The 22,757-nt window shown below is 43.3% G+C and overlaps 1 protein-coding gene across 1 annotated transcript in view; it reads left to right on the plus strand.

Moving 5' to 3' along the window:
- Positions 1-22,757, plus strand: part of LOC135751996 (dmX-like protein 1) — a 24,324-nt gene continuing 1,567 nt past the window's right edge. The window contains exons 1-44 of the mRNA XM_065270300.2: positions 1-143; positions 800-920; positions 1,097-1,222; positions 1,646-1,717; positions 1,795-1,873; positions 1,952-2,084; positions 2,176-2,242; positions 4,339-4,517; positions 4,606-4,777; positions 4,880-5,048; positions 5,494-5,649; positions 5,725-5,939; positions 6,694-7,357; positions 8,244-8,365; positions 8,454-8,543; positions 8,627-8,714; positions 8,792-8,911; positions 9,132-9,344; positions 9,472-11,088; positions 11,168-11,278; positions 11,411-11,580; positions 11,775-11,872; positions 12,152-12,317; positions 12,418-12,667; positions 12,805-13,853; positions 14,413-14,601; positions 14,677-14,753; positions 17,506-17,627; positions 17,706-17,948; positions 18,123-18,292; positions 18,369-18,508; positions 18,589-18,674; positions 18,829-19,030; positions 19,129-19,246; positions 19,481-19,513; positions 19,693-19,779; positions 19,861-19,982; positions 20,059-20,200; positions 20,297-20,357; positions 20,689-20,816; positions 20,906-20,983; positions 22,111-22,199; positions 22,282-22,334; positions 22,419-22,636. Coding sequence (XP_065126372.2) covers positions 834-920; positions 1,097-1,222; positions 1,646-1,717; positions 1,795-1,873; positions 1,952-2,084; positions 2,176-2,242; positions 4,339-4,517; positions 4,606-4,777; positions 4,880-5,048; positions 5,494-5,649; positions 5,725-5,939; positions 6,694-7,357; positions 8,244-8,365; positions 8,454-8,543; positions 8,627-8,714; positions 8,792-8,911; positions 9,132-9,344; positions 9,472-11,088; positions 11,168-11,278; positions 11,411-11,580; positions 11,775-11,872; positions 12,152-12,317; positions 12,418-12,667; positions 12,805-13,853; positions 14,413-14,601; positions 14,677-14,753; positions 17,506-17,627; positions 17,706-17,948; positions 18,123-18,292; positions 18,369-18,508; positions 18,589-18,674; positions 18,829-19,030; positions 19,129-19,246; positions 19,481-19,513; positions 19,693-19,779; positions 19,861-19,982; positions 20,059-20,200; positions 20,297-20,357; positions 20,689-20,816; positions 20,906-20,983; positions 22,111-22,199; positions 22,282-22,334; positions 22,419-22,636 — 8,571 coding nt within the window. The 5' untranslated portion in view covers positions 1-143; positions 800-833. The remainder of the gene's footprint in view (positions 144-799; positions 921-1,096; positions 1,223-1,645; positions 1,718-1,794; positions 1,874-1,951; positions 2,085-2,175; positions 2,243-4,338; positions 4,518-4,605; positions 4,778-4,879; positions 5,049-5,493; positions 5,650-5,724; positions 5,940-6,693; positions 7,358-8,243; positions 8,366-8,453; positions 8,544-8,626; positions 8,715-8,791; positions 8,912-9,131; positions 9,345-9,471; positions 11,089-11,167; positions 11,279-11,410; positions 11,581-11,774; positions 11,873-12,151; positions 12,318-12,417; positions 12,668-12,804; positions 13,854-14,412; positions 14,602-14,676; positions 14,754-17,505; positions 17,628-17,705; positions 17,949-18,122; positions 18,293-18,368; positions 18,509-18,588; positions 18,675-18,828; positions 19,031-19,128; positions 19,247-19,480; positions 19,514-19,692; positions 19,780-19,860; positions 19,983-20,058; positions 20,201-20,296; positions 20,358-20,688; positions 20,817-20,905; positions 20,984-22,110; positions 22,200-22,281; positions 22,335-22,418; positions 22,637-22,757) is intronic.

The raw sequence follows: 22,757 nt of genomic DNA on the forward strand, positions 1-22,757 counted from the left end.
ACTTCCTGAGCTGCACAGTTGAGGCTCCGCACACAAACAGCACCAAATCATTGCGCGCGCGGGTGTGTGTGTGTTTTATCTCTCACAATGAGAGGAACACGAGTTAATTTTGAATTTAAACATCAGTGAAACCCGTTTGTGAGGTAAGGCGCGTTTGTCTTGAATGACTTCATTTCTGATGTTCGTCTGCTGTCATGCTATCAGTACATGCTAATCATGTTAACGGCTTTCAGATCAAATCAACAGACCCAAAACAATCATGAGTATAGTGACATTCATCATTTAAACAGTCCAGATCTGTGAGAGGTGTGAGGTGTAAGTGTTGAAAAATAATAACATTGTTAAAGCTGTCAGTTTGTTGCGGCTTAGCAAGACTCACTGGAGCTCGCGACTGCAATCGTGAAAATGAACAATCTGAAGTTTATTAAACACACAAATAAACAAATGCCCGAAGATTAAAGAGGGGATTATAAGTGAAACATCGTCCAGTTTAAACCTTATTTAAAAGAGGTCAAAGCTTTAACGTTAACATCACGTGAGTGACACATCACACATCAGGGTTGTGCGCAGTGTTCCTGTGACGTAAGATTTTGTTTGAGGAAACATTGAAGTTTCATTATCAAATAGATGGATGTGTTTAATAGGGATGAGTGTAATGGTATTTGCTGGTTTCAGACACACCTTACTAAAGGAGTCTCAGGATTTGTGTACAGTAGTTCTAGATGAGCTGAAGGGGGGTTTGTTGGTTATTTTTTGGATTAACTTACTGTGGTGAACACATCTGTGCCATTGATTTCAGGGGTTTGTGCTAAAACTCAAGTGTGTCAAGAACAATGAACCTTCACCAGGTGCTCACAGGGGCCGTCAACCCCGGAGACAACTGCTTCTCTGTGGGCAGAATAAACAACCAGCCGTTCACGGTAAAGACAATCAACTCATTCACATTTACACATTTAACCAAACCGCATTTTAAAGTGCATTTACGCTGTGCATGTTGTATTATTAGGAAACCAACCAATGGCCCCGACGTTGCTATAGAAACCCTTCGTTTTTTGGTACAGATTGACTGATATATGTTCTTGTTCATGTGTAACAGGCGTACGCCTCAGGCTGTGATGTTGTCATTCTGGGTGGTGATTTTGAGAGGATCCAGATCATTCCAGGAGCCAAACATGGGAACATTCAGGTGGGCTGTGTTGACTGCTCGCTGCAGGGTGGTCAGGTAAGAGAGAGTACCTTACATCTGTGTACCTTACATGTTTATTTAAGAAGCTCTTGCTATTGTCCTATCTTTACTCAACGTCTCAAAAGACAGCTCAGTGTTTGCAGTTAAGACGGATCAAACAAGCATTTTAGTCTTGGAGTAACCGTCCAATTGTAAATATAAACAGCCTCACTTCTCTATGAATGTGTGTGTGTGTGTTATTTGTTAAATTCACATCTAATTTAACATACATTTTCATGATTCATTCACAGCATTCATTGCTGAGTTATATTTTGGGGCTTTTTTCAAAGAATAATAGAGAGTGATTCACACAAATTCACCCAAAGTGCTGTCCACACGGCCACCTCTCTGAAAATCCACTGCTTTACTTACAGCAAGATTTCAATAAGACTAAAATCTCATTTGTCTTTACATCAACAGATCGCAGCGTCTTATGGAAACATTGTTTGTGTGTTTAAGCCTGTAGAGTTCAGTCCACGAGGGAAAGCACAAGTAGGTTTTCTTCTTCTCTTCTAACCCTATTGTTACTTTTTGTGTGATGTCATTGATTGGTGTTTAATGTTCACTAGAAGCTGAACTACCATTGGCAGGAAAGCGGTCAGTTTGTTCTGGAGTCGGCGGCACACATCCTAACTTGGCATCCCTCAGGTACATCAACAACTGTTACATCTGACCGCTGTTAAACTCATGTCAAAGCCTAACGGCTGACCTTTCTTCTGTTTATAGGGACATGTCTGTTGACCGGCTCGGCGTCTCTCCAGCTGTGGTGTAATCTACACGTCAGCCCTGATGATGTAGAGGAGGGCGCGTCAGTGACTCACGGTCCCCTGAGCCCGTGGAGATGCGTGTGGCAATGCAAGTCAGTAATCCACTGTAAAATAAACTACATTTATTTTCATCAACTACATGTCACACTCATCTAATAATATTTTATTCATCCTGAAATGCAGGACGGCTGCACCGACTCATTTCATAAAGTTTTCACCAGATGGAGAGTTTTTTGCAACTGCTGGAAAGGTTTGTGCTCTGGCCATCTGTGTGTGTTAGACAACTATATGTGTGTGTGTATACAGGTGCAACTCAAGAAATTAGAATATCATGGAAAAGTACTTTATTTTCTGTAGTTTAATTCAAAAAGGGAAATCTTTGTATATAAAAGATTCCTTGCACACAAAGTGAAATATTTTAAGATTTTTTATTTGAATGCTGATGATTTACACTTACAGCTAAAAGAATAAAAATCCAATTTCTCAAAAAATAAGAAAATGTTCTCCCTCAACATTACTCAAATAATGATTTACAAACAGAAATGTTTAAGATCTTCAAACTATGTATAATTAAGCACTCAATACTTGTTGGGGCTTCTTTTGTACAAATGACTGCTTCAGTTCAGGGTGGCATGGAGGCGATAACCCTGTGGCACTGTTGAGAGGTCACTGAAGCTCAAGTTGCTTTGATAGCGCCCTTCAGCTCCTCTCTTGATGGGTTGTGTGCTAAGTCCTGCTGCAAAATGAAATCATCATCTGCACAAATCTTCGTGGCAAATGAAAGCATAAAGGTATCTTAAGATCTCCTGGTAGATGGCTGCATTGATTTTGGACTTGATAAAGCACAGTGGACCGACTCCCAACAGATGACATTGAAACCTAAATCATCACTGATTGTGGAAACTTCACACTGGACTTCATGCAAGTTGGATTCTGTGTCTCTTCACGACTTTGGGCCCTTGATTTAACTCTCAATTGAAATGCAAAAATTTACTTTCACCTTAGAAGAGGATTTTGGACCACTGAGCACCAGTCCAGTTCTTTTTCTTCTTAGCCCAAGTGAGACGCTTCTGATGTTGTTTCTGGTTAAGAAACGGCTTGGTTCTAGGAATGGGACCGTTGTAGCCCATTTCATTAAAGGTGCCAAAGAATGCATGTTAATAATCTGTTAAATTATTCTCTGATATCTACACAGAAGGTTTGTGGGTTTATTAAGTGCAAAAATTATCCTGAAACAGCTTTTCATGTCAATTTACAACCCTGGGATTTGTCTTTATAATGAAATGATCTATTATTATCTTATTTGAAAGGGTCATGAATGATAATGTTGAGCTTTGCTCTGATTGGCTGTTTCTCCTTCAGTAGCTCTGTGTGTGTGTAAACAGATCTTATGTTTGAGTCTGTATCAGATTTTGAGGAATAATCAATTGTTTGGAGATTGTTAATGGACGTTTCTGAGTGAAAAGTTTGTGTTTTCTTTTACTATAGACCTACAAAACATAACTGTAATGTCAATAGTAGAACTTCAGCCTAAACGCTAGCATATAGCATTAACTAGCATATAGAGCTAGCACAACTTTGTTTTTAGCATTGTAACATCATTGTAATTAATTTAATGTTTGGGAGTAAATCTTGACCGTAACGTCACCGTTGGTGTTATGTTGAGATTGGTCTGTTTTTGCATGCACAAGGTTTACATTAGAAGTAGGAAACAATCATGTTTGAGGCTCATGATATATCATTACCATGTTAACAACTCTATGCCTATATAAATACAGTTTTACACTATATGGCACCTTTAAGATGTCTGTTTCTTGGAGAATTGACTCCAGCTTCAGTCCACTCTTTGTGAAGCTTTCCCGAGTTCTTTAATCTGCTTTTCCTAAAAAATTTCCAAGGCTGCTTTCTGTGAACAGCCAGCTCTTGTGGAGAATCTTGATGATTGTCTTCTGAACAACTGACAGGTCAGAAGTTTTCCCAATAATTGTTAATGGATGGACTAAACTAGGCTAGGAGGTACCTGCTATTTATACTCAAAAATAATCAATCTATACTCAAAGACAATCAAGCTCAAAATGAATCTAATATTTTGAGAAACTGAAATTGAAACAAAAAATGTCTCAAATAATTTCAGTTTGTGTGAAAGAAATCTTGCATATACAAAGGTTTGTTTTCTAAATGAAAATAAACTACTTTTCCATGATATATATGTGTATGTGTGTAATGTGGTAGTGTTAATCCACCATTTTTTAAAAAGTGGTCAAATATCATCTGAGGAATTGGTTTGTGACCATGTGATGTCATGCATTAGTTGGGTGGTCTCACTGAAGGATTATCTGGTTACAGGACGACTGTTTGGTGAAGGTGTGGTACAGCACCAGCCGGTGGCAGGTGGATATCACTGAACTGTTCAGCCCCATTGATCTGGGCACTGGGGAAGAGATCAATTTCTCCTTCATTTACCTGGCTCACCCTCGCTCCGTCACCGGTTTCTCCTGGAGGAAGACCAGCAAGCACATGCCCAGGTGAGTCCAGCAATCAGAGGTTGACGTATATGAAGTTCACTTGAGCTTTGAGAAGTTCACAGAGCAGCCAGCATGTGTTTTTCTCCAGAGGTGCAGTGTGTAACGTCTTACTGACCTGCTGCAAAGACAGCGTGTGTCGACTCTGGGCAGAAACGCTATTACCCAGTGACTGTCTGCTATCTGGACTCAGACACAGCAACAGCATTAACCTTGATGTGAAGAAATCCTCCAGCAACAGCGCGACTCAGAACGCGATGAATGTGAGATCGTGCAGGTTCCCCTGAAATATAAAGAGTTTAATGTGAATGTGTTGTTTTCAGTTAGATGTTGAATCTACTAAAGCAGCTCATTTCTGATGGCAGGTGAACCAGAAGCAGTCGTGGAGAGAGCAAGTGAGATGTTTGTCTCAGCTCTCATATACAGGCCCTCTGCCTCAACAACAGAACAAACATTACAGCCATCGAACAAACATGCTGCACGCCAATTCACTCTGTCACTTCCACATCGCCGCCAGCATAAACCCTGCCACAGGTAACAGATATAACCTCACCTTTAACTAGTCTTTAGTAATGATGTTGATTTCCAAATAAATCTACCTGTGTTAGATTATGACGAAGAATTTAGATGAAATATAACTAAGCATTACCTTCCTATATTTTTCATACATATTTCTCCATGACACTGCACTTTTATAATTTTTCGCTTGAGTTTGATATTTTTAACTTGCGTGAAGATGCTTTTAAGGCATTTGCGTTTAGTGTGTATATGCCCCATTTGTCATAATTAAGCTTTGTGTGAGGAACACACAAAAATACATCACTGAAACATAAAAAATATCATGCATCACTGTTTGATAGCAAATGATTAATATGTTAATAGAAAAAAATCACTATTGTTAGATGAACACAATGAAATGTATTTTTGTCTGGTTAAAGTGATCCTGTTGAGTGAATTGAACATTAAACTCTTCATCCAGACATTCCTCTGCTGCCATCAATCTCATCTATGAGTGGCTCTGAGGAGGAACCGGGCAGCGCCTTCACCGTACACTGGCTCAATAACAAAGAGCTGAACCTGACCCTGAACATGGAGGTGTTTCTTCAGCAGATCAGAAGCAGCCTAGAGGAGAATGGTAAAATCACAGGTCCTTCAATGCTTCTTCTCTATTTGCGTCTCGTCATTCATAACAAATCTCCGCTCTGAGCAGATACAGATGAGGATGGTGACAGCGCAGACGGCTCTGCCGCACACTCGGTCTCTCTCCCTGCGGCTGCTGTGGATCATCAGATGGACGTACTGCTGTGTAACTGGAACAGAGCCGCTGACATGCTGTTCAGCATCCACTCGATGGACGGATCGCTGCTGGTTTGGCACGTTGACTGGTTGGATGAATATCAGCCCGGCATGTTTCGTCAGGCACAGGTTTATAATAGCATTGACAATCATGTTGATTTACTGTTGTGGGAATTTATTCTTTTTTTCGATTTGATATTAAATGATAGAATAAATGACATTTTTCTTATTGTGATCGCCCATGACTCTTCCACAGACATGAATGATGCCTAAACCTTTTGGGGAGGTTTCTCGGACAGGGTTTATCCTAGTCTCAGACTACAATAATGTTTGAGCTACATAGACTTAAAAACTTTTACTGAGATATCTTAACATAAATCAGTGCCACTATTTTGTCTCAAGAGGCACGCCAGTATTGTTATTTTATATGTTTTTGTTTTGTAAAAACTACTTAGATGTCCTAATATAACTAAGACCTAGTCCTGACTTAACCTAATCCCTCTCCGGGAAACTGACTCTTTATGTGGCGTTATTTAGATGTTATTAATTATTCATATTAAATACCAACAGCATAATTAAAGTGCAAATTAAAGATGATTCTGTCTACTGGAGGTCGTTCACTTTATAGTATTTTTAGTGGCCTTTAGTTAATTTAGTGTAAGACTAGTAATGGCTCAGTGTTTACAGTTGATTTTTGTATGCACTGATTGTATGTTGTTGTCTAATGTTTTGTCTTTTGTAATGTGTAATGGTGGCGAATGAGTTTAACTCCCTTAAAACAGGGGTTAATACATTTTTGTCATATAATCTATAACAAAGTGTCTAAATGACTATTGAATTGATCGAATTGTTTAAATTAACACACCTCCTTCTCCGTTTCAAGGTTTCCTTTGTGTCACGTATTCCTGTGGCCTTTCCCACCGGCGATGCCAACTCGCTCAGTGGAAGCGTGGTGATGTACGCCTGCAACAAAAATGTTGACCTGGCCATTCAGCACGGACGTCAGCGGCCCGCACATCTGCCCCACTCGACCTCCGCTCTGATCGGCTTGAGCCAGAACAAACCCGCCTCTAACGGCCTGCGTCTGAACATCTCCACACCCAACGTCCTAATGATCTCCAAACACACCGACGGCTCCCTCAACCAGTGGGCCGTCAGCTTCGCAGAGGACTCCGCCTTCTCGACGGTGCTCAGCGTCTCTCACAAGTCGCGATACTGCGGCCACCGGTTTCACCTCAACGACCTGGCCTGTCACTCTCTGCTACCTCTGCTGCTCACCACGTCACACCACAACGCCCTGAAGACGCCAGATGGGGACACTTCTGTGCCCCACCCCACCTCGTCTCGCAGGAACAGAGTGTCATCGGGCAGCGTCCCCCAGGACCCCAACGCTGTTTACAGCGAGCTGATCCTGTGGCGGGTGGATCCGGTGGGGCCGCTGTCGTTCTCGGGGGGCGTCTCTGAACTGGCCAGAATTAACTCGCTGCATGCGTCCGCCTTCTCAAACGTGGCTTGGCTGCCCACGTTCATCCCCAGCAGCTGTCTTGGTGAGAATGGGTTTCTAATACAACATCATATCCTCGAGAGTACTAAATATCCGCATGTCTGTGATTGGGTGGTAGACATGTAATCAAAGATGTTGTTTTTCACCAGATCAATGTCAGACTTACATTATAAACACCGTGTGGAGAGTTTTGTCTTTTTCTCCACTTATGAAAATAATTTCAAATGAAGCTAATGCAGAAGAAAGCTTGTGAACACACACAAACATCTGATGTATAATGCAGAAACAGACAGGTTCACTATGGCAACTTTTATGGTTTTGTTGTAGTTCAGTCCAATACGGAGAAAGACACTTTTGTGTTATTTTGTGATGGGTCTGCTGCACGCTTTATTGAGCCCACTACCGTGCGTCACATTGAATATTCATAAACGTGTGTTCAGCATTCATGAATATTTACTGTGTATCTTTAAAGGGGTCATAGCATGAAAATCTGACTTTGTTTAAGTGCTATAATTGGGTCCCCAGTGCTTCAATCAACCTAGAAAAGATCAACCCAGTAACTTAGTTTTGGTAAACCATTCTCTGCAAGCATGTGAGAAAATACCTCATTGAAATCTGTCTCCCCTTGTGATGTCAGAAGGGGATCTTATGTAACAGAGCACTGAAATTTAGTTCAGAGATTCAGCTCATTTGCATGTTAAATGACACACCTACAAAGTGACCATTTTAACATGTTATAATAAATTATCTGTGGGGTATCTTGAACTAAAACTTCACATATGTATTCTGGGAGCAAAATTTATTTGACATCTTAAAAAAGTGAAATGTACCCTTTAAAAGTTTAATTGGTGAACCCTTGCGTGTTATGATGCTCTATTCTAATGGGATGCTACTTTCAGATGATTTATATTTCATTTTTTTCTTAAAAGGCGAGTATGGAAACTCACCCAGTGCCTGTTTCGTAGCCAGTGATGGACATTCACTGAGACTCTATCAGGCTGTTATCGAGGCCAAAAAACTGCTGAGTGAACTCTCTAATCCTGATATTTCTGTAAGAGACATCCACATTTAATAAAACCAGTTGTTATTTTACCTTTTCAAGTAGCGTATTTAAGCTGATTGATTGATTGATTTTTCAGAAATATGTTGGAGAAGTTTTTAATATCATCAGTCAACAATCTACAGCCAGACCAGGCTGCATTATTGAGCTGGACGCCATCACAGACTTTGTATGTATACGATATATAATGTGCACACAGATGTTTTGATCATCAGATGTAAGAGTCTTGCGTCTCTCTCCCCGTCTGTGCAGCAGGGAAAACAGACGCAGCTCCTGCATGTGTTCGAGGAAGACCTGATCCTGGGAAATGAGAAATCGGACGATTGCTTGCAGGAGTCGGGTAGGTTCAATATCTGATAACATCATAGCGCCTCTTCTTCATCCGTATTAATTCATCAGCTCTTGTTCTTCTTTCAGACTCCAGCCGGACGCTCTTTTCCGCTCGTTTCTTTCTGGTGGTGTTGGAGTTTTCTCACAGTGGCAGATCGCTCCTGCATATGTGGCATCTTCATCTAGAGGCAGAGCCGGTCATTATGGGTGTGTAATGGACTTACAGTGTAGGATTGATTTATTGTGCTCACTTAACGTTGATGCACGCAACAATTTTTCCTCTGTACTGATGTTTTACCAGGTGAAAGCAGACATTTAGGGAAATAATATTTTCGTAAACTGGCTCTGATGCACAATAATGCATAAAATAATGAATTACACCCTAAAAGATTTCACTGTTGATGACATTTTGTTCATATTCTTTTAGATGAAAGTCATACACCTCCTGCGACATCATCGCCTGAGAACTCTTCACAGTTTAACTTTGAGACATTCAGCTCACCGCAAACCCGAAGATCAAAGCTAAACACATCAAATCTACAGACTGCCTGTCGTCTCACTCTAACAAACGCTAAGGTTTTCTGCGAGGAACTCCATCTGCCCGAGGATGTCGAGGTCATACGTGTAACACCTGCTGCAGGTGATAATACCAACAAATAAACATTGAAGTGTCCAGATGTTTTCATTATTTTTCTTTGTGCATTCAGTGTTTATATCAAAATAGATTCGCTGTAAATGTTTTCTGAGTAAACTGCATTTTGCTGCAGGTCACCTGAGCTCTTCGTCTTTGCAGCCGGCCGCACGAGCGCCGTATCTGTTTGCCACGTCCTGCTCGGATGGCACCGTCAGGTTCTGGAGGTGTAGAGCCGTCTTTGACCCCGTTAACCCTGTGTTACCATCATACGTCTGGGAGGAGTGGCCTCTGTTGGTGGAGGAGAGTCTGCCCAGCAGCAGTGCTCTGAGTTTGTCTGGACAGCTCCTGGGTCTCAGCTGCTGTCATACTAGCAGAGTAGCGGTGGCTCACAGGGCCGAGAGACCTCGGGGTGTCTCCGGTGAGCCTCTCACACACGTGAGCGTATTCCAGTGCCAGTCCACGGGCGGATCTCGGTGGATACTGGAACAGACCCTTAAAGTAAGTGACTGTTATAGCCCGGATAGTAACGGCTTCACTAAAAGCTTGACGGTCAGGGATGCTCGCTTGGCTGTAAACGATTGCTCGGTACACGGCAAGAGGCGAGTCCATTTAGACTGGGTTTCGCGGGAGGACGGTTCTCACATATTAACTGTGGGTTTGGGATCCAAACTTTACATGTATGGCATGCTTTCGGGAAAACTTTCAGATATGGGGCTGTCCTACAGCAGCCAGGAGCGCTGCTCTTCACACCTGGTTCCACTGCGAGTAGTGGATTTGGTGTCCTCTGTCGAAGGGTCACTACCGTATCCCGTCTCTCTGTCTTGGGTGCGAGATGGCATCTTGGTGGTCGGCATGGACTGCGAGATGCACGTCTACTCTCAGTGGCAGCCTCCTGCCCCGTCCAAGCCGGCAGCCGAGAACGGTGTCGGGCTGGGTAGCGTGACATCTCTGCCTGCTGCAGTGAAACTGGAGGGGCTCCGTTTTAATCCTCCGAAAAAGACGCTCACCAGGTCAATGACTAGTTTGGCTCAGAAACTTAGCGGAAAGAAAACAATGTACGACCTCCCGGCCGAGATGGAGGACTCTGGATTATTTGAGGCAGCTCAACACCTCTTTCCCACTCTGGCCCAATATCATCCAGTACAGTTGTTAGAGCTGATGGACCTTGGGAAGGTCAAAAGGGCCAAAGCCATCCTGTCCCATCTGGTGAAGTGCATCGCCGGGGAGATCGTGCCTCTGAAAGACACCCCTGTCAACCAGGAGCGACGTCTGCGCTCCCTCACGATCAGTGCCAGCGGAAGCACCGCCAGAGACCCGAAGATGTTCAGCAAGAGCGAGAGCTCGGACTACACGGAGATCGACTCTATCCCTCCCTTGCCCCTGTACGCTCTGTTAGCCGCTGACGAGGAGGCGGCCCCCCGAGCCGAAGGACAGATGGATGGCATCGACGGTCCCCGTACGTCCAGCCGAACGGACACTTATGACGAGCTCTTTCAAGCCAGCGGGATCGCCACGGACGACGCAGACCCTTTCGCTGTGGACGAGGAAGACGGAAAGGCCAAAGTCATTGATCTTTCGAAGTACAGCCCCACGTTTTTTGGCCCCGAGCATGCCCGGGTGTTATCTGATCACCTGCTGCACTCAAGTCTGCCGGGCCTGACGCGGTTGGAGCAGATGTCCCTGATGGCTTTGGCAGACACTATTGCTTCCACCAGCACAGACAGTGGAGAAAGTCAAGTGAAAGGCCAAGGTCATTATTTCTGTTTCTGTTCACTGTCGATTATGATTTGTAAAGAGCGGGGATATGATGCTCAAATGTCTTTAAACAGGTGGAGAGATGCTGGATGAATGCGGGCTTAAGTTTCTTCTGGCTGTTCGTCTTCACACTTTCCTCCTTACGTCTCTACCTCCAGCTCATCGAGTTCAGCTCCTCTGTCGAGGTATCAGTGTTGTTTATAGTGAATGAAAGTGAGGACTGTCCCACCGACCAGCTTATTCAGCTGTGATACAATATGTTGTTGTTGTTGTTGTTGTTGTTGTGTCAGTAACTGGTAAGTGGTTCTGGTCAACAGGATTGTCTACCTGTCACTATGCCTGGGCCTTTCATTCTGAGGCTGAGGAGGAACTTCTCAACATGCTTCCAGCCCTGCAGAAGGGAGATCCCACGTGGCCGGAGCTGAGATCCATGGGCGTGGGCTGGTGGCTCAGGAGCACAAATAAACTTCGCAGATGCATTGAAAAGGTTTGACGAGGAAGCCATAATGTTTGTCCTTCTCTGCATGTTTTCTGTTGATATATAAATTACACGAGTAGCACAAATTGCGTTCTGGAGTGTTGAAGACTCTTTTTGCTGCCATCCAGAAAGTGTTTGTTGTAAAGGCTTGAATGCGTCCTTAGCGCCGACATGATTTCATTTTCTGTCTTGTTTACCACCAGGTGGCAAAAGCCTCATATCAGAGAAACAATGACCCTTTAGATGCAGCTTTGTTTTATCTTGCAATGAAGAAGAAAGCTGTTGTTTGGGGACTGTATAGGTAATTCACACAATCATAACGTGTAAAGCAGGGGTGACCAACCCTGTTCCTGGAGATCTACCCTCCTGCATATTTTAGTTCCAACCCAGTTTTAAAACTAATTTTTAGGGAGCCCTGACATGCTTGATTGCCAGGTTAAGGTTTGTTTGATTGGGGTTGGAGCCAAACTCTGTAGGACAGTAGATCTCCAGGAACAGGGTTGATCACCACTGGTGTAAAGAGTGACAAGCCTTCCATCTGTTAACATGTCTTATGAGGTCTTCTGTATGTCTGTTAAAGGTCTCAACACAATGTGAAGATGACGGCATTCTTCAGCAATAACTTCAGCGAGGACCGCTGGAGGAAGGCCGCGTTAAAAAACGCTTTCTCTCTGCTCGGAAAACAACGCTTTCAACATTCTGCTGCTTTTTTTCTATTGGCCGGATCTCTGAAAGATGCTGTTGAGGTATCACATTCCTTTAAATATCAGCTGTTTGTAATGTGGTGTTATTTTACTCTAAACATTCAAACTAGTTGTGTGATGATGATGTTTGTTTAATGATCAGGTTTGTATAGAGAAGATGCAGGACCTTCAGCTGGCTCTGGTCATATGCCGACTGTACGAGTCAGAGTTTGAGATGTCCAACACGTACAAACAAATCCTGCAGAGACACGTGCTGGGTCAGGACCGCCAGATCCCGGCTCATCAAGATCCGTTCTTGCGAAGCATGGCCTGTTGGGTCTTAAATGACTACAGCAGGGCTTTGGACACCTTGCTTGAGGAGCCCCATATACGTGCAGATATATTAAATCAAGGTGAGACGCTGAAAACATTTGTTGTAAAGTTTTTGGTTTGGTGCAATGAACCAGACGTTAATAATAACTAATACTAGTCCTTGCTCATAGATGTGCTTCCAAAATGTTGAAATTATATTTCTCGGTTCTCCTTTCAGAAATCACAGCCGCATCGCCCTGTAATCCTGACGTGTTCAACTTTTACACCTTCCTCCGAACTCACCCGCTGCTGCTCCGCCGTCACATCAGCTCGGCAAATAAAACTAAAGTGGTTTTGACCGGGGAGAGACGTGTGATCGACTCTATTAGTTTTGTAGAAAGAAGGCTCTTCTTCACCGCTGCTCACGCACACTTACAAGCTGGCTGTCCCATGCTTGCGTTGGAAGTCCTCTCCAAAATGCCGGATGTTGTTAAACGATCAAATGCGCGCCTCAGACAAGACAATTCGTCCATGTCGTTAAGTGAGAAACATGAAGATCCGGCATCTGCTCTGGACTGGTCTCGGCAAGTGTTGAACGGCTTTGAGTCGCTGTCCGATACGCTGTCTTCTCCTCCAGAGCCAGTAAGCCAGTCGGATTCTGTGCTCAGTTTTGACTGGAGTCAACCCTCCGTGACCCTGCAGGATGAACCTCTGGAGATCAAGTGGGACAGTGACAAAGGCGACTCGGAGGAAGAAGAATCCGGACTGGCGATGAAGACCATCCAACCGGAGAACAGCGGCGTTCCTCTAAACGACACTTCAGAAGCGACCTCCCCGGATAACGGCGAAGATTCGCTCGCCCTCTCTGAGGACATCCTGGCCGCTCAACTCAAGTTCAACTGCTGTCTGAAGATCCTCACCACAGAATTACGGACGCTGTCCACGGGCTACGAGCTGGATGGAGGGAAGCTGCGGCATCAGTTGTGCCACTGGCTGGAGCGAGGGGTGGCGGCCCTGCAGAGATGCTGCGGTTACAACCCGTTCCTCCAACAACTGCCCGAAGGCATCTCTGCAGACTTGAGCCGTCTCAGTGCCGGAGATGATCCGGAGGTCCGGGGCACGCCGGAACACGCCAGAGATGTGCAGCGCAGACGAAGACAGTGGCTGAAGAGGAACCAACCGCTCCTGCGCATCTTCCTCAGTTACTGCAGCCTACACGGCTCTCACGGAGGCGGTTTGGCCTCGGTCAGAATGGAGTTGATTCTGTTGCTGCAGGAGTCTCAACAGGTAACCTGATTTAGTTGCTTGCGTATTCGGCCAGATGATCTCTTTTTGCCATTACAACATAAAACCATACAAACGGACAATAATGAAAAAACTAAATTATAATTGTTTCGATACATAATTTACTCCAGATTCGTGCCCTTTTTACCTTATGGTACAGTCAGCAGGTGTCATGATAGTTAAAGTAATAAAAAAATCAGACCTTTCAGGTATTGGTGTTGGATAAATGTTTTAGAAAAGGTTCCCAGCAGTGTTATTAGAGTAGTTGTATCTGATTTTCTTCAGATGTAGCATGGTAGAAAGTTTGAATAGCCAAGATTTAAAAAGAGGTTTTGATGCCTTTTTGGCCAGATGATCTTAGTGCCCAATTTTCTATCTTGTTTAGATGTTGGACAGTAGCACTTCTTATTCTGTCTGAGCAATGAAGCTGATTCTCTTAACCTAACACACACAATTGACCGCTTTTCTCGTCTCAACTCGAGGCATTAGCACCGATAAACGTCTTTCCCAGCATTCAGTTTTATTTATCTCTAATGTGTATTTGCTCTGTGTATCTCATCAGGTTGTCAGTCAGCAGATCTCTGTCCCTGCTCAACAACACGCAACGGTTCCTCTTCTGCTGGCCTGGACCGCCCGCTCCAAAACTGTGGTGGCCAATCCCATAGTGCATCTGACCAATCTCACTCACGACATACTGCACAAGATCAATGCTGTGGACTCTCCTCCGCACCCAGATGTGCTCAACAATGAGGTATTGATCACAGAACCTGACAATCTGATCATTGTGATATCTTCTCTGAATGCGTTTTTCTTTTTGTGTCATCAGATCTATGTGATGCACACGCTGGCAGCATCTCTTTCAGCCTGCATCTATCAGTGTCTATGTGATGGACATATTTACAGGTGGGTCATCCTTCCTTCGACCCTACTCAAACACACCTGATCCAGCTAAACAAGATCTTCACTTGAAGATTACAGGCAGGTGTGTTTGAGCAGGGTTGGGTCCTCATGAGCGCAGGGTTAAAGACCTATAGCACCACACACCACACACATCTCCTGCTGACCTACATCCACAGTCTTTCTTGTGAGTGTGAATGTGTAGTCTGTTAATGACAAGAGGACCATGCAGTCTGACATGTGACATTTCTAATCTTTATTACACTAATGTGTGGGCTTGTTTGAAATTGTGTCAGATAAAGTCTGTTTTGGACTCTTGTCAAGAGTGTCTGAAGCGTTTGGTTCAGGGTTGTCCAATCCAGTCTTGCTCCAACCACTGATCTATAGAAATGACTGGATTGCGCTTGATGTCACAATTGACCTATGGCTAAACCACGCCCCAAATGTGATGAGCCAATCACAGTGCACTAGCTAACCCAATACACTCTGACATTCTCTGCTTTCACGTCCATTGAAATGCATTGCAGTTAGTCAGTTTTCATTCGTTTTTATATGTTTTTTCTTGTCATTTTAAGTTTAAAATGGTCAAACGTTGTGCATGGGTACATGCAACTTCGACACTAGGTATCCCGAGATGCTTTTTACCCTTTCCCAAGCCACATCTCAGCAAAAATAAGTGTTTGCTCTGGATTAAGTTATGCGGTAGACCACATCATCAACTAAACGTGGATAAAATAAACAAGGATGTCTACATCTGTCAACAACGTATTTGAACGTTATCTTTAACATCTAACGTAACGTTAGCCTAACATTAGAAAACGTTAACGTTAGCTTTTAGCTGTGTTGTATATCGTGTCACTTAGCTTCATTAACATATCTGTAAATAACCGAGATAACAAATCTTATTTGTAATAGCATGTTGTGCTGAATGATTCATGTAAATATGATGGAAACGAGATGTGATTTATCACGTTTACACTGTGACCTGTACATTTTTGCGTGGAGCTGAAGCTTTTCATCGACCTTCTCAACAATAAAATTATTAATATAACCTTCCAATGCATAGTTAATTCCGTTTTGGTGACTTCGACATGACACATAGTCTTTCTGTCTCCAAAAATCATCAATTGCCTCCTGTGAAATGTCTCTTAAGCCCTTTTCACACAGACATTCCGGGAAATACACGTAAAATGCATCCTGGATTTTTCCGGAATGGTTAGAGTTTTTGTTTGTTCACACTGCCAAGATTACAACGTCTGAAGTTTGCATATTATATATTATTTCTCTCTCCAGAAACAACTCGCGTGCATTTTTGTTTATAATAAGACTACAAAGGAGCGCGTGAACGCACAGTTCTATGCTGGTGAATGATCTCATCTTCAGAGTGGATATTTGACATGCGGGTATTTTCGTTTATTATAGCTCAAATGAGCACGTGACGCGATATTCTTTTATGCTGTTGAATGATCTCCGTTTCAATGCAGTAAGTGACGAGCTAACTTACCTGATATCCCCTTCAGTCCAGTTTGCTGACATTTCTCGTCGTGAATGTTGTAAATCCCTCATTTTAAAGAGTTGAACCAACTTCATGTTGCCATGACACGCGCGTCCTCACTACGGCACGTGCGTCATTGTTTATGCGTCTCATATATCATTTCCTGATAACTGCTTCAATCTAGTTTGCAACATTTCTCGTGGTGAATGTTTATATACATGTTAGTTTGCAACATTTCTCGTGGTGAATGTTTATATTCATGTTATCTCTCGTTGTAAGGAGCTGAACCATAACTTGTGTTGTGATGATGAAGCGCGCGTCCTCACTTCGACACGCCCTTTAGGGCATTCTTGTTCACACAGAGGGTTACCCGCGTATCTTACTAGGTCCTCTTTCCGGCAACGATCCCAGAAGATTAACGGAACGAGTTTTTGTTCACACAGACGCTTGTCTGGCAATTTTACGGGTATTTTCTGGGACCAGAGGTCTGTGTGAATGGGGTTTTACTGTCACAGCTGCCATAGTGCCTGTTCACCGAATGTTGATTGTTTGTCCGAGTGGGGTGGAGGGGGCGTGGCCTTAGGTCAATTGTGAAGCCACCGTGCAGCCATATTGAAATGCCCAAACACTCGATTAAATTAATAGGACTTCTTAACGTTACAGCTTATTCAAAGAAATAACGCAGTGTATGTCCGTGTATGCTCTTAATGTCATTAAACTTTATTTACACATCTGTGTCATTACAACAAAATGCAGCAGACACCTTAATGTTTTTTTATAAATTCCTTATCCTGCCCGATTAAAATGTTCTAAAAATGAGGTAAGCCGGGTGAATTTACATCATGATTTTAAATGTAAGTCTATGACGCCCTCTGCTGGTGGGGAATAGCAAGATGGCCGCTCGAACACTGCGGTGGCTTGACTTCTTGCTGTTACATGAAGCGTTTTATGCTCAATCCAGTCATTTCTATAGATCAGGACTTCAACACATCTGCCCCTCCTCTAATTATAAACCTGTATTAGCTGGTCAGGTGTATTTGATGAATGTTGAAGGTGAACAGCAACAACTGGAGTTTAGTTTAGATTAAACATGTTCTACTGAGGTCAAAGTGTGTTATGGGAGGAATTATTTAGTTTGTTAAAATCTACTCATTAATGGAAATTTTTGTAATGCAACAACACAATCAATTTTGAGGTAGATTTAGGATTTACAAACGCTTTTGTTGATGATGGTCAATCTGTTTTTGTCTTGTTGATCTTCAGTCACTTAAATCCGTTCACGGGCACTGTTTATCAGAGCGTCCTGCTTACCCATCAGTCACCGGTGAGAAGCATCAGCATGGATGAAACATCTCTGCCCAACACATCACCTGCTCAATGGCCCGGTAAATTTGCGTCTCTCTTAACGCCGTGATGTGATTTAAATGACACAGACTCATGGACGATCTCCGTTTACTCGGCAGGTATCGTCGCTCTTTTGCGTCTGCTGAGTGCTTCAGGAGATGAGAACCAGCCCGGTCCGTCTGTGCTTCTGTGTGAGATTCTGACCGCGGTCTTCCTCAGTCTGTTTGTTCACGGTCTGGCCACTCACTCCACCCATGAGCTCTATCGTATCGTTGCTCACCCGCTCAACGCCCGGCTCTGGGTCGCTGTGTTTGGAGGGGGTGTTAGTGTTCCTGCGGTGCAGAAGTCCAGCTCAACGCCAGGTGATTATTTTTATTTGGACTTGGTTCAGATTCTCAAAGTAAACTACAGATTTGTGTTTAGTGGATCCCACCGACCTCATGTGCCTCTACAATGAAATTTATGCTATGAACTTTGCACATCATCATACATGTTTCATGTCTCACATTAGTTAAAATTATGTGTCTGTGTGTAAGATTCAGAACTTAAGCAGAGGCGTTCCAGGCTTCATTCCTCATCGAGTAACTCCAGAGATATTCCCGACAGTCCTCTCAGTCCCAGACCCGTGACGGAGCAGGCAACATCTGTCTTTAGAGAGCGCTTCATTCCACCTGAGCTCAGCATCTGGGATTACTTAATCGCAAAGGTTTCTGCTTATTTTGTGTTTGTTTTTTCATCTGTTTCGATATGTGTGTGTCATTTACGTGTGTTGTTCCCTGAAGCCGTACCTGCCTCCGTCTGACAGCCGAGTGGAATATGATTCTGAAGAAAGCCAAGGCAGTGAAGATGAGGAAGATGAAGAGGGAGATTTTTTTGATGCTAACTCTCAACTAGATGAACATGTCAACAATAACTCATACAGGTGTGTGTCATATAATGAACCGCGTGTGTGTGTGCTGTCAGAAACCAAAGAAACCATGATGTCATGTTGTTCACGTGCAGCTGGTGTTTGATGCGACTGGCTATGGTTCAGAAGGTTATGTTGAACCTCAAGAGCTTCTACCCGATGGCCGGTCATGACCTGTTAGGTAACCACAATCAACTTTAAAATACAACTAACTAACCAACTAGGCATTTTTACATCTGTGAGCTGTTACTTTGGATTAAAGAATCTGTATATAGATGCGAGCACATGCAGTATAATGTATAAGCGTGTGTTAAACGTATGTGTGTTTGTGTTAGATCTGCCTGTGTGTTCACCGCTGTGCCACTCGGCCCTGAAGACCCTGCAGCGATGGGAGCAGTTGTTGCTGCAAAGGTTGGAGATTTTCGGAGGTCCTCCATCAAATTACATCTCCACAGAGCTCCACGACGAGAGCGTGTCGTCTGGACCGGCGCTCCTGCGGCACAAAGCCCTGCTCGAACCTGCCAACACACCTTTCAAGTAAAGATTGATATAAAGATGTGTGTGTGTGTGTGTAATTTGTGAATGTGTGTTGTTTGTGATGTCCTGAAGTAATTGTGTTAATGTTTTGGTGTTAGGTCTTGCAGACGTTCTGCCCTGCCCGTCAGACGACTGTGGCAGTTCCTGGTCAAACAGGAAGACGTTCAGGAAACCTTCATACGAAACATCTTCACTAAAAAACAAGATCGCAGTGAGGTATTTGTGCTTTCATGGCTTGTCGAGAGAGATGTTGCTTTCCTTTATAACACCTGAAATAACCTCACGTGAGCAAACTGAACTCGGTTTGTTTTGTTGTCTCTAACTGTCGGTGTTAATAATGAATGCATGTCATGTAATTCTTGTGTTGGGTTGTAATTTGATAACCATCTAATTGTGATTTGTGCTGTGTGTGTGATTGTCCTGCACGTTTCATCATTAATCTTAAATCAGGACTCTGTGCCGGCGGAGCCCAATCAACATCAGGTATCTTTTGCTCACAACCTCTCGATTAACTGATGTTAAATGTTTCACCATTGGCTCGGTTCTGGATAAATAACACCCTACACCTCACCTCTGTGTCGACACTGTGTGCTATTGATTAAGCAGCATTCAATAGATCTTAGTGTTTGTGATGTCACAGCGAGGTCTTGTTTCTCACGCAGATTGAAACGGATCTGGGCAGTCCAGGTGCCAAAGCTCGCATCATCCACAAGGAGCCTGACCTCATCACTGCATTCGCCATCAATAAGGTGCACCGAACGATCTGCCTGCTCTTCTTACGCCTGCCTTTGGATGTGCTGATATCTCATCAACATCTTGCTGTTTTCTAGGCCAATCGTAACTGCTTAGTGATCGCCTCCACTCACGAGATCCACGAGCTGGACGTCTCCTCCATCCTCGCCACTCAGATAATGACGTGGATTGATGAGGAGGCGGAGATGGAGGTCAAAGGGTGAGATATTTGTTTTACAGAGCTCGTCTCAAGTCTCCATTTATCCCTTCGATCACAACTTTATGCTTTTTGACAGGAATGATGATTTCCTGGTGGTACACGCACGCGATGAGTTTGGCACGTTACATGGCGCCACGCCGTACACGCACAGCAGCCCCGGGACGCCCATCAACATGCCCTGGTTAGGCAGCCTGCAGACGGGCAGAGGAGCGGCCGTGGTGAGATGTGCAGATGCAGACACGTCTTTTGTGTCCCAGATGCTTCTGAAAACTGAGTTGAGTTTGAATATTCTGCTCTTTTTTTCCTCAATGCAGCTGATCAAACGAAACATTAATAATGTGAGACGGATGGCATCGCACCCCACCCTCCCATACTGTAAGTCCTTTACGCTCTTATACTGTCAGTGATCCTCATCCAATAAATCTGCACAGATACTCTCTCATTATTCTGTTGACCAGCCCTTCACTACACTGTAAAAAATCACTTAAATGTTAACTTGAATTAATAAGGCATTTCAACTTTTTTGACCTGTTAGAAGTTGCTATAAATTAAAAAACAAAACTTAAGCCCATTCAACTTTATTTTTTAATACCACCTCTCACTAGTGAAAAAAGTTGAAATGATTTAAGGTTGTTTAAATTGAAGATATGTAAGTGCAACAAGGATTTTTTCCCAGTGTAAGATCTCTTCTTCTCTGTCTGTGTAGATTTAACCGGAGCTCAGGATGGAAGTGTGCGGATGTTTGAATGGGGACATTCACAGCAGATCACCTGCTTCAGAAGTCCTGGAAACCCCAGAGTCACAAGAATACGCTTCAATTACCAGGGTAACAAGGTCGGTTTGGATTGTTGAAGAGCTGTTTTGTGTTTCTGTAGTTTTGTGTGTTTTGTGTTAAAGAATTGTTCGTTTGTGTGTTTCTGTAGTTTGGGATTGTGGATGCAGATGGAGCTCTGAGTCTCTGGCAGACCAGCACCAGTGGAATCACACCCAAACCATTTCTGGTAAATCTGTGGTTTTCTCTTCTCATGTTTGCAGTTCTTCATATATACATTATAAGCTGTATTAGTGAGTCTATCCTAACAGTCAGACTATTGGGATTTTGTTTGGCACTTGCTGATACTAATGTGATGTACTGGTGTATATAAGGACAGTTTAGATGTTACAGATATACCTTGATGTGCAAAAGTGTTGGCCCCCTTCTAATTTTTTTTGCATGTTTGTCATACTGTCTCAGAGATGATTTCAATATTAATCAAAGTTAACACCAGTAAACACAACATGCAGTTTTTAAATGAAGGTTTTTCTTATGAAAGGCAAACAAAATCCAAACCCACATGACCCTGTGTGAAAAAGGGTTTGCCTCCTAAACCTAATAACTGGTTGGGCCGCCCTTGGCAGCAATAACTGCAATCAAGCATTTTTTGCTAACTTGCATTGAGTCTGTTACAGCGCTGTGGTTCGCTCATCTTGGCAGAATTGTTGTAATTCAGCCACATTAGAGGTATTTTGCTGCCTTTTAAGGTCATGCCACAGTATCTCAATAGGATTGAGTTCAGGACTTAGACTAGGCCACTCCAAAGTCTTCATTTAGTTTTTCTTCAGCCATTCAGAGGTGGACTTGCTGGTGTGTTTTGGATGATTGTCCTGCTGCAGAACCCAAGTTTGCTTTAGCTTGAGGTCACAAACAGATGGCCAGATATTGTCATTTAGGATTTTTTGGTAGACAGCAGAATTAAACACTTTTTCACACATGGCCATGTAGTTTTGAATTTAGTTTTCCCTTCATAATAAAAAGCTTAATTTTAAAAACTGCTTGTTGTTTTTACTTGTGTAATCTTTGATTAATATTTAAATTTGTTTCATGATCTGAAACATTAGAAATGACAAACGTGCAAAAAATCAGGAAATATAAAAAATCAGGAATTATACAAAATCTGGATCAATAAAAAAAATCAGGAAAGGGGCCAACACTTTTTCACTCCAGAATGCAGACGCTGTAAAGCCGCTGTCTTTCATAACGATGAAGATAGAAATCACTGGAGCACTACAGAAGTCAATAGAGAAGAATGAACATCATGTGATCTCCAGACAGATGTGTAATGTTTGTGCGTTTTGTGTTTTTATCTAGACGCTTCAGTGTCATAAAACTGCCAATGATTTTGTTTTTGTGGGATCATCATCTCTCATCGCCACAGCAGGCCTGTCGACAGACAACAGGTACGGCCTACAAACGCACACTTTAGTAAAATCCTTGCTTAGATAGATCATGAAGAACGTGTTTTCTTTCTTCTCTCGTCAGAAACGTTTGCCTGTGGGACACACTGGTCACACCAGCCAATAGTTTGGTTCAGGGTAAGTCATATATACATGCTGTTCAACAAACACACACATCTGAACGAATGAATGAATCCAACTCAACTCTGCGTGTGATTCCAGCGTTCAGCTGTCACGAGTCCGGCGCTACCGTTCTGGCTTTAGCCTCCAAACAGCAGCTGTTGATCAGCGGAGGCCGGAGGGGTTGGATCAGTGTCCTGGACCTCAGTCAGAAGATCCAGAGGCAGAGTTTCCAGGCCCACGACTCGCCCGTCAAAGCCCTGGCCGTGGACTCCACCGAGGGACGGTTCATCAGCGGATCGGCTGAGGGAAACATCAAGGTACGACACCTTGACATCTGATGGGCGGCGCTTTGTGAATTGTAGTTTGTGCACAAGATAAATGTTTAATGAAAACGTTGTGTAAACAACCATCTGGAGCTAACCAGAAATCTTATGTAAA

This window comes from Paramisgurnus dabryanus, chromosome 11, assembly GCF_030506205.2.
Source record: "Paramisgurnus dabryanus chromosome 11, PD_genome_1.1, whole genome shotgun sequence".
Lineage (NCBI taxonomy): Eukaryota > Metazoa > Chordata > Actinopteri > Cypriniformes > Cobitidae > Paramisgurnus > Paramisgurnus dabryanus.